Source organism: Cibotium barometz, chromosome 48, assembly GCF_041138505.1.
Source record: "Cibotium barometz isolate CiBa-2024 chromosome 48, ASM4113850v1, whole genome shotgun sequence".
Classification (NCBI taxonomy): domain Eukaryota; kingdom Viridiplantae; phylum Streptophyta; class Polypodiopsida; order Cyatheales; family Cibotiaceae; genus Cibotium; species Cibotium barometz.
This window is the reverse complement of record NC_141093.1, coordinates 10,648,204-10,671,020: the sequence shown is the minus strand read 5'-3', so window position 1 is coordinate 10,671,020 and position 22,817 is coordinate 10,648,204. Positions and strand designations below refer to the sequence as shown.

Here is a 22,817-nt window from a genome sequence, read left to right as displayed (position 1 = left end):
ATAGAAGGAGCTCTACTAGAGCAAGAGAGCAGAGGCAAAGAGAAGAAATGGCTCGACTCAACAGCAGGAGAAGAAAAAGCATTCTTCATCACCCAAGGAGGATTCTCTCGAGGACGAGGAAGAGGAAGAGGCAGAGTAGGAGGAAGGACCTTCACTTGCCACAACTGTGGAAAACCAGGACACATGGCAAGAGACTGCTACAGCAAACCCAGTGGAGAAGGAACGACATCGGCAAACTTCATGGAGACTCCTAAGGAAGAGGAGTCGGATCATCTTTTCTGAGAGAGAGAGAGAGAGAGAGAGAGAGAGAGAGAGAGAGAGACCCCACAACCCAATGTAACCTGTCCCAACAAAGTAAAACCACCTCTGAGCCACCGATGATATAGGCCACGTGGTAGATGTATGTGTGAGCACTTTAGTCAAGGTCGCGGGCACTTGTAGTAGCCTTGGACACATAGAGAGAGAGTGTGTCAAGGACTATGAGTTTAGGGACTTGAGGCACTGGTCGCGGGCTATCAAGTAAGAGAGAAACTTGGTACAGGGTCCAGGTGTGCTAAGTTAACTTGAGGGGAGGTGTGCTAGTAGACACTGGTCGCGGACTATCAAGTAAGAGGGAAACTTGGTATAGGGTCCAGGTATTCTAGGAGTATTCACTTGAGGAGAGGTGTTGAAATATACAAGCGAATAGGGTGTGTGCGGGAACAAGCCCTTGGTTAGAGGCTGTAAAAGAGAATGTGTAAATGTAAAAGAACCTGTGAAAAGGTGAGAAGAATCTACTGGGAGAGAATAAAGGGTAGCATGAGAAGATTTAGGAAGTGTGGAAATATTCTGGGAGATATTCTGGGAAAAGTGAAGAGGTGGAGAGAATCAAGCAAAAGAGGTGGAGTGAATCAAGGAGAAATCAGTGGGATTTGTGGCGCTAGCTCATAATCAAATAAACATTTTGTATTTAGAAACAATTCTCTAGAGTAGTGTAGTTATCATGCATGATGGCACTAGCTCATAATCAAATTAGCATTTTGTATTTAGAAAACCCGTGCGAAAGCATATTTGGTATTCATATGGGTATATTGAAAGCTAGCATGCATGATATGCAATAACATTTTAGTTTTTCAAAAATTATTTGAAGGCCTATGTATATGTATAAATAGCCAGTGAATATTAACTCCATAAAATAAGGCAATTTTGATAGTAATAAAACCAATAAATAATGTCCGTAAAACATGGGAGTACATAGGTGACCAAACATGGTAGAGCCTAAACATTGTGTGCATTGTAAAAATTTGCTTGTAGTCATGAATATGCATCCCCAAATGAGGTTCTTACCTTTGAAGAAGTTGCTTAGTTGAGCCTAATGATAACTTCTTGTTTCACGCTTTAAGTTGCATTCCTACTGTACATACCATGGCCTTATGGAAGGAGTCTATTCCATGCAAGAAGTCATCTTAATCCTGAGAATTTTACTTCATGAATGGAAATGTTTTGCTAGTCTAAAAAACATTTCTCTAGAGTAGTGTAGTTATCACTAGCTCATAATCAAATCAGCATTTTGTATTTAGAAAACCCGTGCAGAAGCATATTTGGTATTCATATGGGTATACTGAAAGCTAGCATGCATGATATGCAATAACATTTTAGTTTTTCAAAATTATTCGAAGGCATAAGCATATGTATAAATAGCACTACCATGAACATTTTATTGCAACAAATATGGCTCGCATTATGAGCTAGGTAATGTAGTTAGTGAAAATTTGAAAATAAGATTAGGTTTACAATTCACATCAATAGATGGTAAGGTTGAGCCAAGCATTTTGCTTTATATGCTATGTATTTTTATAGTTTATTTCTTATCTTTACAAAAAAAGTCCATGTTTGGTGAACTCAATTACCCATTTTGTTTGTGTGTGTGTGTGTGTGTGTGTGTGTGTGTGTGTGTACACATGCACATGTGCATGTGCATGTGCATGTGCGTGTGCGTGTGCGTGTGCGTGTGCGTGTGCGTGTGCGTGTGTGTGTACGTGCGTGTGCATGAGCACGTGCATGCGTGCGTGAGTGCGTGTGTGTGCGTGTGTGCGTGAGTGCGTGTGTGTGTGTGTGTGTGTGTGTGTGAGAGAGAGAGAGAGAGAGGGAGGGAGAGAGAGGGAGGGAGGGAGGGAGGGAGCTCTAATCATAACTTAGTATAATAAAATTAAAATCATAATAATATTTTTCACTTAAAATATGTGATGTGAAAATCTTAAAAGTTTATGTTTATTAGTTGCTAGTCCTAAAGCAAACACGTAACAAATTCCAAGGAAAAGAGAGTGTTATTAAGTGCTCTAGTAGCAATTTTTATAACTTGGCTTTTGGTATATACTCTACACCTAACTTTTCTTTATCCTCACATCAATAGGCTGATCTGTGGGCTAAAAAACATGCTAATTTTTAACCTGTGGGGGCTGATTTTCATTATTCCTTTGAGTATCCAAATACTCTACGTCAATGTGCCCTGCATTGAACAGTGGAAGGAGAGTGTCAAATATGTCTTACAAACATATATTTTGTTGTTTTCTACATGAAAGCAAGGGTTGAATTACATCTTCCACAAATACAACATCTCTACTCATAAGAATCCACTTATTAGTAGGATGATAGAGACAATAACCTTTATTTTTCGAGCTATACCCCACAAAAATATATTTAATAGTCTTATCGTCAAGCTTGCTTGTTGCAAATTTGCTCAAGCACAAGTACAAGACAACCAAAAATGCATAAATGTGTCCCACAAAGGGCTTTCTACCATTTTAAGCTTCAAAAAGCGTAATTGTATACAAAGCCTTTGTAGACACCTATTCAAAACATATGTTGCACACATGAGTGCTTTTAGCCAAAAACCATGAGAGGTAACTCCTGACTTTTGACCATACAACATCCCATCTCCATGAGAGACCTGTTTTTGCATTCAAATACATTAGTGTTTTATCTCATGATCAACCATTTATGCATGAAACTCCTTAGGCATATACTCCCCCCCTCGATCAGTACGCAGGGTACCAATCTTACATGTAGAAACATTTTCAACCATAGCAGCAAAGTGCTTAAAGCACATAAAAACCTCTGATTTCTGTTTCAATGAATATACCTAGGCATTTTTAGAATAATCATCAACGAATGTGACAAAAATAGAGGTAGCCCCCAATAGATGGTGCCCTCATAGGACCACATACATCACTGTGTATAAACTGTAATTTTTGGACAGCTCTAACTGAACCATCTTTGGAAAATGATGCCCGTTGCATTTTTCCAATGATATAGCCCTCACAAACATGTTTGATAGGGGCTTCATGATGTGGTAGCTCAGATGCCATGTCATGCTTATGCAAACACAGCAAACTGCCAAAGTTCAAGGTGACCAAAGCATGCATGCCACAGCTTAGCATCACCCGTTGACTTTGTAACAGAAAATGTATCTAAAGCATGCTTTTTTCTTTCATATGCATCTAGCATATAAAGGCCATGAGACAAAGTACCAAAAGAAAAAATTGTATTACCATCACTACGATCATGAACAATACATCTGTCATCCACAAACTGAACCACTAGCCAACCTTAGTAATGGCAGAGACAGATAATTAGTTCTTCTTGATCATTGTACATATAATACATCTAAGAGCGTGATTTTTCCACCATTTGCAGTAGTGAGAACAATTTTACCAACTCCTTTTACATGATATGAGGAGTTGTTTGCACTTGTAACAGTGGAGCAGATTCAAGTGATGAGAACAAACTGCAATGAGAAGTAATGTGCTTACTAGCACCACTATCAAAATACCATACATCTATAACAACCATGCATACATCCTTATGCAAAGGGTCAAAACTGCATTGCACAATGAAAGCCCAATCATCATGTCACTGTCTGCCATTTCTGATAACACCCAAGCAAGTAATCATGCAACCTACAAGTGCTAAGTGATCCTTTGATACAACCAAGGTGGCTACTAATAAGGCCACTGACAATGGAGACATGTAAGGTGTATGAAAGAAATGCAGAGTAAAGTGAGTAGAAATTTTACTTGTAAAAGATATAGAGATCGATGTCGCTGAAGTGTAGCTTGCAGACAAGATCCATTGTGGTGAGTATCTAATGATGCTTTTATGCATATCTGCACACCTGTCTCTAGTAGATCTAACAATACTACTTCAAAATCTGATGAAGAATGGTGCAAATATGGACCCTCCGAAGATGTCTGTAGAAAAACTGAAAACCATGTAAATAGCCTCCAAGATACGCCCAAAACAAAAAACTGACCGCCAAATTGCAGTACAAAGTACTACACAATTCACAGTCCTCTTTCTTCCCCCAAAAGGGCTCCTTGATCCAATTCAAGAAGACGAGCGACTCAGGGTGAAGGGTAGGCAGCAAACAGGGCCGAGGAGCATATGCTTTGATATCGAATGCTAGAAACAGAGTTGCAGGAATGCATACACACACACACAATGGAGAAGCTCAAGGGAGAACAATGAGATGATAGATAGATAACAAATGTGTGCTGTACAAAGCTGATAAATATACCCCAAGATGGGTGTATACTAGCACGGGGAAAAAAATCTCTTAAAGAGGGAAAAAGTGCCCCAATTGGTCCTAGTGTGTTCACACACATCACTACCAAATATAGCTATAATCATGTGCAACAAGGGAATCCAAATAGTTCTCAAGCTTTGATGTTCCTTTTATCATTTCTTAATTCGTTTCTCTGGAAAAGGTGTACTAGGTGACGTTGGTCAACTTTTAGATTAGAAAAGATAGGTGGCATTGGGCAAGTGACATTGTTCAACTTTTGAGTAGCTTTTGAGCTATGTTGAACAGGAATTATCAAATGAGAAAGGAAGAGTTATAAATAGTTAATCTTAGAACAAAATAATATTACCTCCACCTTCTATTTTCATGCAAACACGTAAATCCACAAATTTCCATCCCACCCATCACATTTTCCCTTCTTTGATAGATTTCAAAAATATAGAAGTGATTGGTATTGCACCTTATGAAACCACCAAACATATTAGCACCATCAAACCACCTACAATGCTAGGGGAGAGGGGACACTTGTAATATTCACATTGGGGTGCCCTAACAATAACTTTGTTGTGGACAATATGTGCACCCCACCCCCTCTTCCAATGGCCTATCTTTTGTCCTTTTTCTCATTATGTAATACATGGAACCCCATCCCCATCTTCCATCTACATTAGCCTTGATTTGCTTTTTCCTAAGTTTCTTGATCAATTTCATGACTAACATTATGATGGGCACCATAGATGTAGTTCTTGTATAGATAGAATAGGCATTGTGTCAATGATAGTAAAAAAGGAACTAAGTTATGCCTTTTTTTTATAAGAATTGTGTTAGGTCAAAATGTCTAGTGAATAAGGTTGAATTTTTGTGTGGGTTCCCTTCTTGAACAAATTGTACACAATAAGGAGAGCCTGTGCACCCGAGACAATTTTAGCCTTATTCAGATCAGAGCTTTATTGTTAGGTAGTTGAGGCAAAAGCATAATACCCAAATTTGCATAAGTAGAATACATTGCAAGATACACCTTCAATTAAACAGTGTGCTTTGGGAAATCCCCCTTTAGAAAGGTTATAAGAGCCAGACAAAATGCTATATTAATGGCTGCTAGAGGTCAATATGACTTATGAGACCATCCACATGCATAAAGACCATGAAAATAGTACTATAAAAGCAAAACTAGATTGGAAAAAAAAACATACTAGCCAACTAGTGAGTCTGCCTTGCTGAGAAAAACATCAGCTTCACCACAGGCAGATGAGGATTCATTCATTGCATGCTATCAAGACTCAAGCTAATTCAGTGCCCTACGCTGAGCTCGTCTGCAAACCATAGTGTCCTTTCAAGGTTTTCAACTGTCTGAGAATTCCAATCATGTCAAATGACATCTGTATGGCTGCAAAACTGGCTCTACGAGAGAGAGAGAGAGAGAGAGAGAGAGAGAGAGAGAGAGACTATAATGCTCTAGAGTCTATGAAACCTGAATGGACGATATCAAGATCTCACCAAGCATGTGTGTGGTTTCAGCACATCTCTATATGTTTGTGTTGTCGTGCAATGATGAAGTTCATGGGTACAGCAACAACGCGTAGTACAGAACAATCTTGAAAGACATTCAAGCCAAATATTGGCTTGAGTAGTTACAATATATAGCCCTAGTAAACTGCAAAAAGATAAATTTGCATCTCCTGCATTTCTTCCCTTGATCTCCTGATTTATGTCCCGCATACCCCCCACTCTTTTAGCATTCAAATTTTCCACAAATCAATGGTAAACAATATGGTAAACCCCTATTCAAATGATCATAATGAAGGCAGAATTTGCAAAGTAAACAAATAAAGGTATTCCTTTTTTTCTGAAGTATTAAGGTATTTCCTTTACAAGCTGCCTCAAGCCAGCAGATCAGTGACATAACAACTGGAATGGCTTGTTGAGGGACATTTTGTACATGCCTTCTGGCATCAGCCCAATCATTATCATGCGTCAAATTTTAATAGCAACAACTATCCTACGAAACTGTGGTGCAAAAAAGCACAGGGAGCAAAAATGTAGAATTTTTCAAGAAATGATTCCTCTGCAGACGCTGGGCTCCAGATACCAAAAGCATCTTATCGGTAAAGGTATTCTAACTTCTAAGCCATCTTATTGGAGCATTCTTGGTACATCCAACGACATGTCAAGCCCACCGACAGTCAACGCCAATGGCCTCTTGGATAGACTTGAAGCCATCTCTTTCCAGACAAGAAACCAACTCCTACAAAAAGCACAACATAGAAGCATCTTTACTGCTACTGCTTCTACCATATTATGAAAAGTGGAAAATCTAGTTCTAGTTCAGTCTTACAGGTGTTCCAATGCAAAGCGTACACAGTTACTGCTCAAACCTTGAGACAAGGAACCACAGCTGTGTTAAAATATTGCATCTTTTCTGGTGTCATGGAGCTGTCGGCCTGTTTTCCTACAGCCGACTGCTTCCTTCACTAGTATATAAGAGTTGCTCCCTTATTCATTCCAACATATCATTTCTGCCCTATTTGCTGGCTCTTGTACTCTGTAACCTCAAGCTAATAAAGCTCAGTTTTTGCTTGCAATCTTTCTCTCTCTCTCTCATGTTCATTGCTTCCGCTTGTGCACATTCTTTCATGGTATCATTCGCCTAGGCTCTGGCTGCTGCACAATCTTTTCCTCTTCATTTTCTGCTTCCCTAGCTTCTCCAGGCTGTAGATCCTTCAAAACAATGGCTGCGTTACTCTCTCTTAGCTGCGTTTTTTGCTCTACAAGCTCTCCAACTGCTGTCGGCCAGCCCCCAGGCTGCGTTTTCTTCTACAGAGGCAAGTGGAGGAGGTCTAGCTGCAGATTCAGTAAGTGCATCAGACAAGTGGCACATCAGCTCCTCTCCCTCCAAGATCCCCTCCCTCTTCCGGTAGGCGGCTCCCGGTGGTGTGTTTTTTGTGTTTCTTTTGCTGCTGTCCAGCCTGCATCTTCAGAGGGGGCTATTAGTCCCTAGTTGGATCCTGTGGAAACGTGCTTGAGAGAGCACGTGGATTGCTTAGCTACAGAGGTTGTGTGAGACATAACTTCTTTGAGGCAAACATGGGTCCCCCCTGCACGAACAAGGAGGACAAGCTCAGTGGTACAAACTATGATCACTGGAAGCTACTACAGATGAAGGTCTGATTCACACACAAGGGTCTCTGGGAGATTGTTCAGGGCCACGAACGAAAGCCCGAACGCCCTACCAGCTCTAGGAAGTGGACTCGGGACCAGTCTCACCGAACTTTCAGCTTGGGAGAATCAAGACTCAAAAGCTCACTCTGCACTTGTACGAGCCATCTCACAAGAGGTCTCCCCCACTGTGCAAACATTGGATTGTGCTACCTCTGTTTGGAGAAAGCTGACAGATCTATATGCGCGGGACTCTACAATGCGGTCTGTCAACCTTTTGGGTCAGCTCTTTTCTCTGGAGTTTACAGCAGGGACTTCCATGCAGTCATTTGTGATGAAGGTTAAGGTAATTCATGACCAATTAGTGGCAATGGGTATTGCCCTGACCTCTTCTCAGTTAGCTGCTCTCCTCCTCATCAAGCTTCCTGCAGATTATGACATGGTTTCCCAAGCTTTGCGGGTTCAGATCACAACACGTTCCCTCGAGTTTGATGATCTGTGTACTCTCCTCTTGGAAGAGGAATCCATCCTAGTTTCTCAGGGGAAATTGAAAGTTTCATCGTCTATTGGACCTGATCAAGCACTCTCGACAGTGCAGAAGAAAGTTCGCACTCGGTGTTACAAGTGTGGGAAGAAAGGCCACCTGTCAAAGGATTGTCAGTCAAAGGACAAAGGCAAAGCCAAGGACAAGGGCAAGTCTTCCAAGAAGGGCAAAGACAAGTCACATGACACTAACATAGACTCGTCTAGTGACAACCCCAGCTCTCCCAAGGCCTTACAGTCTAGAGAGAACATGATTGGTGTCCTGCTCTGATCCTAAGGGCATCCCCCGCGTGCTGTCTTCCAGAAACGGCTTGTGGGCGGGTGAGTGTGATATGCAGCGGAAGTCTTTGTATTGGATGATCCTGTCACACAAATGCTCACACCCTCTTCTGTATCCTGAGTTTCGTGAGTTTAGCAATCCATTTCATTTACTTCAAACTTTAAAGAGATGAGAGAGAGAGATATGATAACTGTACACCAGATTGGGTCCCGAATTACCCACTGAAGGGGCCCCTATCCCGATAACGAGATAGTATTTACTTTATTACTTTAGAGAGAATGACTTTGGACTGTAGATAAGCCAACCGCAAGATCTCGGAGGATCGGAGAGCGGCTGATCTGTACACTGCTGTAGAAACACCTCAATGACTTGATCTCGAGCCTATGCACTCCTCCCAAGGGCATGAGGAAGGGCTGCACACCTGAGGCTCAAAGAAGAGGAAGGTGGACTGTTCTACACACTGTTAGAATGCTGAAAACACATATGAATGCTGTGCTACCTTCACCAGATGACTGCTGAATGTGTTGATGATGCATAGAAGGCTGGACACTAATGTAAACAACAGTTTCAGGGCTGGAAACTGCTGTAGACTGTTGCTTCAGGGCTGGAATCTGCTGTGGACAGAAACGCTGAGATGTGGAGGATGCTGTGGACTGAAACGCATGTGAATCAGGGACTGCAGGAGCTGCTGTTGTACGGCTGGGACAGAAACGCAGCCTACTGTACTGCTGGATCAGAAAACGCAGGTATATGCAGGCTGCAAACTGCTGGTTTTTGGCGTTGAACTGAGGGTGAAGGGTATGCTGAATCTAGGCCTGAACTGAGTGCTGAATTCAGGGCTGAATGCAAGCACCTAGGGCTGAATGAAGCTAGGGTTTCTCAAGGGCTGGAGAAGCAAGCTTATGGGCTCTAGGGTTGGATTAGTCTTGGGCTGAAAGCAAGAGAGAGGAGAGCTCTTAGCACAATGAAGACTGAATGAGGAAAAGAGGCTCTAGGCAAGCCTATTTATACTAACTGGAGGTTGGTCATTTAATAAAGTTAATATTTATAAATGCCCAATAATGCAAATAATGATAAATAAATACTAATAAATATGGAAAAAATACCAGATAAATCCCAGTAAATTCCCTAAGGCTTTGGGGATGTTCTAAATGATGCACAGGCATATGTATGCATATTATGCAAGATGCAGAGTGCTTTCTGATGCAAACCCTAAGGCTTCTACTGACTCTACATGCATGAATGATTCTCTCCAAGTGGGTTAAGGGACTTGACTGACTGACTGACCCACTAAGGCTGAGGAATGACCTACGTAGCTCGTGCCTGACTTATCCTGGACTGAGGATGTACAATGGGGTCACGGCGTACGACAATTATCATCCTATTGGGTTCTAAACCTGTACAACTACTGCACTTCTGATGATGAGCCATCTTGTCACCATGCACTGAGTGCAGAGTGCATGTGACATTCCCTCCTGATTAGCTTGGCGGCAAGTTCATGGCTTCCAAGTAGTCCGCCAATAACTGGGGGTACTCCTGGAAGAACTCCTCGTCGAGCCATACGGCTTCGTGGGTGCCTCGATCTCGGAACTTCGTATAGAACTGACGAATCCGTCGACCGGAACCATGCTTCCATCGATGAAGAAGGATCTGCTCAAGCTCAATAACTTCTGCCTCATCTACCACGTCTGGCTGCTGTTCATCTAAAACATCAAACACTTCTGGACCAACATATGGTTTTAGCCAAGAAACATGGAAAACATCATGCATTGTCCAACTGGCAGGCAACTTTAACTTCATTGAGACATCACTTATCTTCTTAACTATTGGAAAAGGGCCAAAACTACGGAATGAAAGCTTGGGACAACGTTTGCCCCACACACTTCCCAATGTGGACTGCGAAAATCCTAGACATCATCTTATTGAACGTTGTGGGTGCATTTGTAAGCCCAAAAGGCATGACTACGAACTCGTAGTGACCACGCTCTGTCCTGAAAGCTGTTTTTGGAATGTCAGCTTCAAAAATGCGGACCTGATGGTAACCACTCTTGAGGTCGATCTTAGTGAAAAACTTAGCACCGTCTAAACGCTCCAAAATGTACTCTATCCTGGGCATAGGAAACTTATTCTTGATAGTGAGTTTGTTTAATGCCCTCCTGTAGTCTACACAAAGGCGTGCAGACTTGTCCTTTTGGACAAATAGGATAGGTGCAGCAAATGGGGAGGAAGAAGGCCGAATGAATCCGGCTCGGAGAAGCTCAGATAACTGCTTTTCCAACTCGCCCTCTAAAGTCTTGGAAAGACGATAGGGAAACCTGCTAGGAGAGTCTGATCCAGGGACCAAATCAATGTGATGGTCCTCAAGGCGAGAGGGTGGGAGACTGGGTGGGAGATCGTCCCTAAGCATAATGTCCTGGTGTCTGGATAGGAGTTCTGCTAACTGAGGGACTGAAGATGTAATGGATGCTACTAATGAGGGAGGGGCTGTTTGAGCACGAACATAAAGGAGTGCTCCTTCTGCTCCCTTGCGGATAGCTCGTCGGGCCTGGAGATGCGAAATCAATGGGATGCCAAGAATGCTTCTATCCCCCCAAATCATGACAGGCTCAGGAAAACCTTTACAAATAGTAAAAGTGTCCTGCCTTGCGAATAGGCTCATACTGACGGAACCACTGAATTCCTAAGATCATGTCACACCCTAATAGAGGGGAGACGATGAAATCTCGTTGAAATGAGGCCTTCTGAACTTCGAAGGCAAACTGCTGTGCCTTCTGGGAAATGTGGGTGCGAAGACCAGGTGTAAACCCGTCCACATCCAGATGATATGGGACTAAAGTGCAGTTCAATTTATTAGCCAACTGGGGAGAGATGGCGTCTTCAGAACTGCCCATATCGAAAAGGACTACAAACTGTCGGCCCTGGGCAGAGCCATAAGCTCGGATAAGGCTCTTCTGAGCAGCATTGCTCTCACCCTCCTGCTTAGCATCAAATACCACGGATAGCATAGGATGCATGGAAGGTAAAAGTTGAACTGCATTTAAGGTAGTAGGCGGGGCTGGAGGAGCTAGGGAAGCTGTGGCAACTGTGGCAGAAGGAGCTTTGGCAGCTTGTGCCGCTTGCCATTTGTGGCAATCCTTCTTACCATGCCCTATAATATGACAGAAAAAACATCTATTTTCTGACTGGTACTTCTTTTGCTCCTCTGGAGGAAGATAACCTCCAGTAATGCCTGCTTTAGCCTTTTCATCAGGGGTTTTCTTAGGTTCCTTATCCTTCTTACCCCCTCAGCTGGAGCTATTACTGCTGTCCTTCTTAGCATCTTTAGAAGATGCGTTACCTTTCCCTGTCTGTGCAGCGGATTGCTGCTGTTGGGGTTTGGTACTGGACTGAGATGCCTGCTTGGGCTTGCCCCCGTTGAGCTTCATTTCTTCATTCTGAGCGAGAGTCAAAGCCCGGTCATATGTACTTGGTTCAAAGTTACGAACTGTGAACCGAATGTTGGAGTCCAATCCACGAATGAATTGCTCCATCTTGGCCTGCTCAGATAACCCTAACTGCTATGCTAAAGTAATAACCTTACCGGAAAACTGAAGCACTGGGGATCCGTTCTGTCTGAGTCCATAGAACTCGTCTTTCAGACCGGTCATGTACTGGGGCGGGAGAAATCTGGTCTTCAGGTCATGGACAAAGATGTCCCAGTCAAAGGCTGTGACACCTGTGGCCTGGTCTGTATGAATACTAGACCAATGCTGCCACCAAGTGACTGCCTCACCAGTGAGATGGGGAGCCGCTAAGTGGACTTTGTCTTGTGGGTCTGTGATCCTAGCTAATGGAAAATGAGCATTAAACTGATGAACAAATTGATTAACTGAAGAATGATCACACTTACCATCATACTTGCTGAAATTCGGTTGACTGCGAATGATGGTGGTTGCTGCTGCGGGATGCTGGCTGGTGACACCTATGACTGGGGAGACTGAGGAGAGCTGCTGATACCTCAGGTGTATGGCCTCCTTTTCCCGTTGGTGTTCGAGTAACATACGTTCTCGATCAAGCTCACGTTGGTGTTCCCGAGCGGCGAGTTCAGCCTGACGCCAGTCTTCGTCGATCCTGCGTTGGGCTTCCTCATAGTCCCGTCTTTCTTCTTTTTCTCTACAGGCTGCAAACTGCTGGTTTCTGGCATTGAACTGAGAGTGAAGGGTATGCTGAATCTAGGCCTGAACTGAGTGCTGAATTCAGGGCTGAATGCAAGCACCTAGGGCTGAATGAAGCTAGGGTTTCTCAAGGGCTGGAGAAGCAAGCTTATGGGCTCTAGGGTTGGATTAGTCTTGGGCTGAAAGCAAGAGAGAGGAGAGCTCTTAGCACAATGAAGACTGAATGAGGAAAAGAGGCTCTAGGCAAGCCTATTTATACTAACTGGAGGTTGGTCATTTAATAAAGTTAATATTTATAAATGCCCAATAATGCAAATAATGATAAATAAATACTAATAAATATGGAAAAAATACCAGATAAATCCCAGTAAATTCCCTAAGGCTTTGGGGATGTTCTAAATGATGCACAGGCATATGTATGCATATTATGCAAGATGCAGAGTGCTTTCTGATGCAAACCCTAAGGCTTCTACTGACTCTACATGCATGAATGATTCTCTCCAAGTGGGTTAAGGGACTTGACTGACTGACTGACCCACTAAGGCTGAGGAATGACCTACGTAGCTCGTGCCTGACTTATCCTGGACTGAGGATGTACAATGGGGTCACGGCGTACGACAATTATCATCCTATTGGGTTCTAAACCTGTACAACTACTGCACTTCTGATGATGAGCCATCTTGTCACCATGCACTGAGTGCAGAGTGCATGTGACAATGAGGGAGCTTTCAAAAGCTCTCTTATATTAAATTTGGAGCATGGGACCCGTGTGTCGGAGTTCCAAGCACAAACACAGGCAAGTTCACTTGATGGTCCGGATGAGTTCCAGGATCAACCAAGTTTCCTTCATGGTTCGTATGAGTTCCAGAACTATTGGTTAGCAAAGACTATGGACAGGATGTGTTCCATGTTCATTTGTTCGAGGTTTTTGGATGTGATGTGTTTACAGTTCTACTTTGAGTTTGGAGCCAAGCAGATTTTCTTTTGCTCTTTACAGTGGCATTATGTTTTCTGAAGACAACAAGCTAACATGTGCATTTTCTGAGGTGTACTCAGTACTGGCCATGCTGAGGTGTCCATGGTCGCACCTTCGTCATCAGTTTTCTTTTGACTTTTTTTGCACACTTCAAGATTCAGAGGGGGTGTTAAAATATTGCATCTTTTCTGGTGTCATGGAGCTGTCGGCCTGTTTTCCTACAGCCGACTACTTCCTTCACTAGTATATAAGAGTTGCTCCCTTATTCATTCCAACATATCATTTCTGCCCTATTTGCTGGCTCTTGTACTCTGTAACCTCAAGCTAATAAAGCTCAGTTTTTGCTTGCAATCTTTCTCTCTCTCTCTCTCATGTTCATTGCTTCCGCTTGTGCACATTCTTTCAAGCTGGACCTTCATAAGCAAAAGCTGTGTAGAGCTACAAGAGCCGCACCTGACCTTATCTTTCATGTAGGCATCTTCACCACTGTTACAAAGACAACACCAAATTAGAAAAAGAAAGTTCTGCCACCACCTAGAAAATATATTTAGCTAATAAAAGTGCCTACAGTACAGACCTGCTTACGCCTCCCCAGCCAATAAGAGGGATCTTACCCTAAATGCATACCAAACCAATTCATTAAAGATACCATCCACTACAGACCAAATAGATTAGCATTAAAGAGCAGTAAAAACTTGTGCCAGTGGAAATGTTCATACCCTAGTCAGTTGGTACATATCTCACCTCACCTCTGTCGATAGCTTGAAAAGGGGCTTGCCACTTAAACCTCCGATTTCCTCCGCATGTGGAACTCCCACAACAGAATCTGGTCTTGATATTGTGGTATTTGAGATGCCCTGCGAGATTAATTCAGACTAGAGATTTAATCAACTGCTGATAAAAGCCCAGACTTCTAAACAGTTAATAAAAACAGCCCATGAATTTTTTGCATTTTTCATACCTGTTTCTGGCAAAATGATACAGCTACTTCTTTCTGAAGTAAAGAAAAAACATGCTAGGTCATTATTGTTCTTTTCACAAGTGCTTCATTTTCATAAACCTATCACTTTGTAAACATCTAGGCATGCTGTTGTACACAAACCACATCTTCCCTTCACACCCAAAAACTAACAGCTTCTTCTGGACTTCACTCAAGGCTGGCAGTACTTTTCAGTAGGCTTTTCATACCCCTCCTTTTTAGAACAGCAAGATCCCGTTAATGAACCTCAGCAAGAAGTTCATTATTATCCTGGATCACATCACATCCAAGATCAGTGACCACAAATCGTCATCATTGGCACATTATTGGGATCAAAGACATGGCTCCATGACAGTTGTAGGTGGAGAAGATCAGCCCCATGCAAAACTAGAAGCAAGAGGACAAATTTTTACTTCAGGGTCCAGCAACAAACATTTTACTTGAGTGTTCTAGTAAAGCTACATAACAGGAACCGTCATAACATCATTAAGAGGCAAGCCTCTTGATGTGTTTCTGGACAAATTGATCAGTATGATGTGCCTCAGAGAGAAGATTATTGTTACAAAATGCATCCTTTGTACAAGAGCAATCAGTACACTATACATCGTCATCACCAGCACATCATGAGTCCAATATATGCTGCGGGAAGCAAAATAAGAAAAACTCACATGCAATCAAGAATGACGAATGACAGCAGAAAAAAGAACTGTAACTTGATGTAAAACGCACGTCGACCAATAACATCAGCAAAAGAGATCAAGGCAATTGCAAGAGAGAGGCTATCCACCATAGATTCAGCATTGACAGACGCCAATCTTCCCCACCTTTTGCCCGCCAGCCCAAATTTGAATTCTATATCTGTAGCACATTCAACAGATAGATCTGTATGATGGACCTTCGAGAAGATTATTGCTTAAGAAGCACATCTTCATTCATGCTTAATCAGTATTCTTTGAAGTCATCATCCTTCCCGTATCCCATCATGAGCATTGTAAAAAGGCAGTAAGAAAAAACGAGCAACTACAACACTACCAAAAATGGGAATATGAGGCTTCATGTAGAGGAACGGAGCCTGCTTGCACCAGTAGAGAGAAATTATGACTACACCTGTGAAGGGAAACAAAAAACATATCCTCTTGATGCTAGTACACACATTATTTCTTGTGAGCTTTGTAACAGTCTTTCAAACACACCAGGCCATCCAAACGCAGAGTGAGTGCCAACTTAATCAGCCAAAATAATACACCAAATCCATGGATGCCAGGCATATTTAGAGCAAAACATATATACATGCAATCCCAGATTATCGCAGCAATGTCAGCTAAATCTTGTTTCGATAAATCTGGGGCTGTCTTAACCAGCAGAAGAGGTGGACCCTTTTCACCCCACTGCATTTCATCTCATGCTGCCAGGACCTGCTCAGATCATTATGATTCATTCAGGTAGCCATCAGAGGTTGAAAAAACCTGTCATGAAGGCATTTTGCAACTGCAGCAGCAAACTCTAGCAACATGCTTGTGACAAAGTAAGCACAGCATGGAGCAAAGGAGACTGAGACTGGCATGGTAGCTGCAAAAGGAGACATTACTAGTCTAGCAGAATTATCATGATGCACTGCACACTAAATCCAAATATATCATGACAGCTGTTAGATGCAGTACAGCCAACCTTGGAGCTTATGCTCGTCCGTACTTGTCCTTACTTTCTTAAGGGTATCCAATGTTTGATTGTGATTCCTCTTCTATCGTCAATTTGGAAACCCCCAAACTTCAAATTTTGGTAGGTACTATAAAAATCACATCTCCCAGAACATGCACTGCTTTAGATTACAACGTCCATTGAGCCCCTTCTATTTCCCACAGCAAGAACAGAATATTTATGCTAGTAGTAGTATACTAGCATGACAGTTTCTCTATCGCCTCATATATGTGTTTGTCTATAAGTTGTGCACGACGAAAAAGCCACTTTCAAGCTCTCTGCATTGCAGAGGAAGCAAGCAAAGCGATACTTAAGCTCTAATAAGTACATACTTTCAAGCTCCTACAAATTTTGCTTCCCATATCCTAAGACGACCATAATACTAAGACAACTATGTTGAACACCGGACAAGAACAGAGTTACCAAATTGATGAATGAAAGCAATTTCTATGGAAAATACCCAGAAGGAAAAAGCAAAACAAGAACACAAACCACACCAAGGCCTTAGTTGCAAAAAGGCATCTCTTAAAAGCATGTCAACCCTTCAAGCTTTAAAACTGGAGAAAGAGTTCCAAAGCAACCTACATGCTTACCCCTGCTCCAGTCACGGCTTTGGATTGCCTTCTTGAGGAAGCGGTGTTACCGATCCCACTTCCATGAATCCAAATCCAATGCCCAGCAAGCCCTCCACTGCTTCTGCATTCTTATCGAAATCAGCTGCAAGGCCGATGGGATTGGAGAAAGCCCATCCCCAAACCTCCACCTGGAGGATGGGAGGATCAGGCCGAGTCTCCCATGGAACCAAACCATGCACTGCTGCTTGTATGGCTATTATATGTGCTTCCTCTGGATCTAGCAGCTGGAAGCTTCAAACGTCCATGCACCGCACAAATTCAGTAAGACCATGAGACAGAAAAACTCAAAAGGGAGGCTTACACAAGACTACACAGATATACATACGATGCAATGTGTTTTTCTGCACTTTTCCCCTCTTCGTTTTTGTATTTTTTGTGTGTTGAAGGGGTAGGAGGAACGGACTTCGACACATCACATAGACGTAGCAGGCAAATCCATTCACCCCATACATAGCTAAGCCAATCTGAAAGAAGGGTAAGAACATTATTGGACTGATATCGCATAACATCAAGAAGTTGCGATACATAAAGGGTGTTCTGCGGTAGAACAATTTGAAACCTACGATTCATCATTGCTCCACATTATCAAAATAAGCTAACCGAAGGTTTATAAATGCACTGGGCAAAACATAGATTGGTGTTAACCTGATGGTGCACTCAGGATACACATCTCTCATTCGAGGTGCAGTGTGCGATCGGACAGATCCGCACCTCATCCCACCAGTGGAGAGTGGAGTCTGACCACATACGCTCCTGTTGCGATCAAGGGAGCCGAGCACGGTTCCGGTAAGGGCACGTCTCTGCAAAGGGGGTAGATTGTGAGATGGGGGGTTTTTCGAGAAATCCCGGGGGGAGAGAGAGGGTGCCCATGTCAGGCGCGAGGCGTTGGAGCAGTTGCAGCAGCAGCGGCGGCCTCGCCAAGGCTGCTGATAGCAACAGAGCGCGAGGTGTGTAAGTCCGGTCCATCTCTTTTCCGACGGGTAAACTAGAAGAAGAAAAGTAAACTAAGAACGTTAGTTTAGTTTTTCCTAGCTTACTTTGAAAGTTGAGCAAAGGTTTACTTTTGGCAGGGCTCAAACTCTGGGCCTCTAGTTTTTTTCAATTCCGAAGGGTTCATTTATGTGTGTCGTGTATGTTGACGTCTTTTTTTTCGTATAGCCCCTAGGCATCAAACCCAAGTCCTCATCTTAGAACCCGACGGTTCTACCAACTAAGCTACACGTCCATCCGTTCGAGGCCTCTAGCTTTAAGAGCTTAGCTCTAACCAATTCACTATTACCATCACCTTGTCAACCCTGTTTTTTTAGTCAACCCTTTTTTTAATAATTAACAAATCCTAATTTAAATCTCAGCCCCGAGTTTTTCTTAGTTTACTTTCCTAGTTTACTTACCCTCTCCCTCTCCTTAGTATACCTTCCTAGTTTACTTGTCAGACGGCTTTCCCTAGTTTACTTTTAGATCCGACGGCTTTAAAACGGCGATGGGATATGTCTCTCTCTCCCAATCATTAATCCAACTTGAAGGGAGAATTAAAGACCCTGTGTGATATAGTATTGAGGCTATTCGGCATTGAAATTTTGAATGATGTGAATTTAACCTATCCCTGGGCATTTAATTTCTAAGAAGGAGCCCCGAGGCAATGTCATTAAACTTTTTTTCAAAAAGGATAACCTTCAAGTTCAGCCATTTTTTATTGAAAAAATGCATAGGTTAATCGGTATTATAACTAAAATTTTCAATCTCTAAATTCACGGTAGGCAAAATTACAACCATTTTTCTCAATTTGAGCAGTGATAAAGAATGGATTTTTGTTTTGTTTTGACACTTCCCCGGGAGCTCCCACAAGGGGCTAATTTGCTAAATGAAGCCCCATCCACTATTCCCAAAAAAAACTACAAAAAGTGACAATAATTGCAAAATTTAGAGTTTCACTTGCAAATTTATCTTTTGCGATTTTTGAAAATTTGTAACTTATGTTTTGTACTCTCTCTATTTTAATCTAAACCTAACACTTGCTTTTTTTTATTGGGTAATGCAACGAATCTACATTTGGAAAAATAAGAAGGAAGCTGGTTTGTGGGAGTAGTTCATAAAAAAGTAAAGGTTTTTCATGCTATACAGCTTTTGGAACGTTTGTAAAATCCTAAGCGTATAGGGTTAAAGGGATAAGTGTAGATTACTGGAACTCCAATAGAATGAAATCATGAGACAACTTCTAGTAGTCATTTATACTCATCAGTGCTTTATTAATAGTTGTCTCTTTCTTTTTTATAATTTTTAGCAAGTGTGCAAATGATACAGAATCTGCACAGCAGGCAGCTATCTCTTGATTTCACCTATGAAAGGGGATCCTTGTAGGCATACTAGGCTGAGCCTAACTATTTTTGTTGTGTTGGTATATTCAAGTTTGTATAGAGACCAAGACAAGGACAAGGCCAATGAAATATGGGCCAAGAACTAAAAGGTGGTACAAGAAAGTTAAACAAATGGATTACAATTTTGTAGCATTCATTGAGAACCCTTTGGGTACCAAACCAATGGTCAAAGTTTGGTCAAAAAAATGGGAGGTTTTGGAGCAGCAATCACCTAAATAGTGCACAACAAAAAGTTTAATGGAAGCTTGCATTCAGCTTGGGTGTATCAGATTTCATGGGAGAAATCCTCCTTTGTGTTTGACAATGAGAGATGGATATTGATTAATGATCTTCTGACCAGGGTTTTGACTATAAACTGTGTATAAACAGATGTAGGGATTTGGTATTTTGATGTTAGAAGCTCTAGATACTTTGATGTAAAGAGTCAATATATATATATATATATATATATACACACACACACACACACACACACACACACACACACACACACACACATATATATATATATAACTTTTGATCCCCCAAAAAAAAAAAGAAATTGGGTTATAACAATGGCGGCAACCAACAAGGTAAGCTACTATTATTGTAATTTTTAATTTTTAATTTTTTCCCTGTCGTATTCTTCTCCCTTTCTTTGTCATATACAAACACAAAAGTGACCCCATGTCTACCCTCAAGCTCTCACAGCAATAAAAATGTCCATATGGTAAGTATTCCTAGTTGAAATGTTTTTGAATCTTGAAGGAGGGCCATTAGGCTTTTTGGCATAATTAGGGTTTCACCCCTAAGCAAGATTCAAGTTGTTAGGCAACTTTTGGGCTTTTTGGCATAATTAGGGTTTCACCCCTAAGCAAGATTCAAGTTGTTAGGCAACTTTTGGGCTTTTGGGCATATTTCGATTTTCCTCTCTCTCTCTCTCTCTCTCTCTCTCTCTCTCTCTCTCTCTCTCTCTCTCTCTCTCTCTCTCTCTCTCTCTCTCTCTCTCTCTCTCTCTCTCTCTCAATGGTCGTGGCCACTTTTCGGCCACTTGTCTCACCCCTTCCTGCATTATTTGGATCTCTCCAACTTTGTTGAAGCCTGCAAACCTAGCCAGCATCAAGATTGTAATCTCATTGTAAAGCCACCACTCTCTATAAGTGCTAGCATCAATGTCTATGAGCTAATGCATTGTTTCAAGAGACAAATTTTCATCACAGCAGATGCAACAACAATAGGACATGGAGCATCTACATGTGATGCCACTTCAGTAGGAGCATCATCATCCTTACCAACAATTTGGCCTTCTTTGAATACTATTGAAATGTCACCATGGCTAGTATTTGGAGGGTAGAGATTGATATATGTCCTATAGGTACCTCTGTAGAGTGTTTCGTAATGAAGGGAAGATAGAAGAGCTCCACCATTGCCTTAAACGTGAAACTACCCACATGTTTTTCACTTCTCCCCAAGAAGGGTGCTAAGGAGTGTGGCCTTTGCAGAGCCAAGAATTGGCCAAAGCACAAGCCAACTAAGGAAAATACTATAGTTATCCATGGCCCATTTAGTGGTGGTGGTGGAAGAAAGGGGTTGTCCCATTAAGGTTATCTCCCTTCTCCTTTTCTCCACTTCTAGATTTGCAACTATATGTAAGTGTTATAGTAAAGTGTGATATAATATAATTATGGGATCGCTTCTAAAGGGAGCCCATTTCTCTCAATCGGTATGTGCTTTCTAAGGCTCGAGATGTTGTCAGGCCTGCAATCATAAATACTTTAGTGTCGATGATTCCAAGTGGATGCTCCTAGGGTGGAAGGGTCATATAGTTAAACATGGAGGCTCTCTGTTATTACCACCATTGCAATCCAACTTGAAACACCCAATATCCTAGAGATTTAATGCCTTTTTTTTAATTCACAACATTTATTAATTTTCCTTTTTAATTACTCATCCCAACCAGCAAAACTAACTTTATAGCCAAGGTGTTGGATCCCTTCCTTTGTTTGGTCTAAAGTTCATGGTGCAACTTAAGGTTTGATATGAAGCAATTTTCCATGTTGTACCAAACCAAGACATTTTATGAAATTGCAATTTATGCTAGCGGCCTCTTACATATAGAAAGAGGCAATGTGCTTTGTTATTATACCACACTAGAATGACTTGTTAGAGGGTTTGGTTGCAATATAAATTATATGTTTTTGGGTCCATAAATGGATACTTCTGTGAATATGGTGTTTTTTGTTGGCAAGCATGCATAATCCTCGTACCCCATCTCACACTCCATGATTCTTTTTTACTCATGATGATGATGTATTACTGAGCTATGCTCTAGTGTTACCGATCTTGAGCAACCTCTTGTCCATGTGCCAGGTGTGTTGATAGCATATTGCTTATTGTGTGTGAGTGTTTGTGGTATCCTTTCAAGCAAGGGATGTGTATCTAGATGTGGGCATTGATGCTATCAATCTCTTGTCTCATTGTTAAAGCTCTTGGGTCATTATGGGTTGGATCTATGAGATGAATTGATGGATTGGAGTTGTTGTTCAACCATGGTGTTTCCCTATAGACATATGTGTTGATAGAGTGGATGTTGCTCCATTGATGCTTTTCACATGGGTGTGTTGTATTGAAATGAAGACATTGAGCCTTTTCCTTTATCACACTGAGACAAAGACCATATACATTCCTTATGCCAATGAGATGAGAAGATTTTGAAGATTGTGTTTGTCCCTTGCCTCATCAAGGGTGGTTCTCCCTTTTCGTTTTTGATGGTCTATGCTGGGTTGTTTTGATGGTCTATGCTGGGTTGTTTTGTTGGTCTTGGATACTTGTTCTTTGATCAATGGTGTGGAGTGAGCTATAGAGAGGCAGCCTTTCGCTCTACTCAAAATCCTCAAACAACAAAAGATTACCTTCAATCATCTAGATTGCATGAATAATTGAAGACTATTTTACTTTTCTACCTTACTATTATTCCTCCCTTTATGCATGGATGATTTTAATCATTCAATTTATCTCAAGAAAGATAAACATGAAATTGAATTACAATTTAAGCTTCAAAACCAAGATTGAATCAAAGTTAAAATGGAAGGAAAATACCTTAATGGTTTTGCTTCTAGAGAGGAGGGAGATGTTGGAACTTGACCTTGAGGTTATAACCTTGATGAGGGTTGTTCACTTCTTAAATTTCTTACCAATGAGCCTTGGAGATCTTTGATTCTTCTAATTTGATGTAGCTAAGCCTTCATCTCATATTATTTCATGTTTCATGAAATTCACTCTAAAACTTGCTATGATAATGCACATACGGAGAGGTTGGCTTTAAATTTTTAGGTTGAATTTTCAAAGACTTAGCTAAGCCTTCATCTCATATTATTTCATGTTTCATGAAATTCACTCTAAAACTTGCTATGATAATGCACATATGGAGAGGTTGGCTTTAAATTTTTAGGTTGAATTTTCAAAGACTTAAAGGGCTCAA

At 41.6% G+C, this 22,817-nt stretch overlaps 1 protein-coding gene across 18 annotated transcripts; it reads right to left on the bottom strand.

The window, feature by feature from the left end:
• Positions 1-6,371: 6,371 nt before the first annotated feature.
• Positions 6,372-18,019, bottom strand: LOC147610805 (dihydroorotate dehydrogenase (quinone), mitochondrial-like). 18 transcript variants are annotated; one of them, XR_015263912.1, is made up of 9 exons: positions 17,628-18,019; positions 17,308-17,446; positions 16,933-17,213; positions 15,757-15,872; positions 14,415-14,527; positions 14,248-14,285; positions 14,124-14,156; positions 6,937-7,656; positions 6,372-6,806 (listed from the first exon to the last, which is right to left on the bottom strand). XR_015263912.1 is itself a non-coding variant. In XM_086785389.1 (8 exons), the coding sequence occupies exons 3-8, from the start codon at positions 15,704-15,706 to the stop codon at positions 6,695-6,697; spliced, it is 387 nt and encodes a 128-aa protein (XP_086641515.1). In that variant the 5' UTR covers positions 15,707-15,872; positions 16,941-17,446; positions 17,628-18,019; the 3' UTR covers positions 6,372-6,694. The 18 variants fall into 18 exon arrangements, 6 of the variants coding, with proteins under 6 accessions (XP_086641515.1, XP_086641516.1, XP_086641518.1 ...); XR_015263910.1 differs by having other exon boundaries at positions 14,632-15,872; positions 16,941-17,213; XR_015263911.1 differs by having other exon boundaries at positions 16,941-17,213.
• Positions 18,020-22,817: the final 4,798 nt, after the last annotated feature.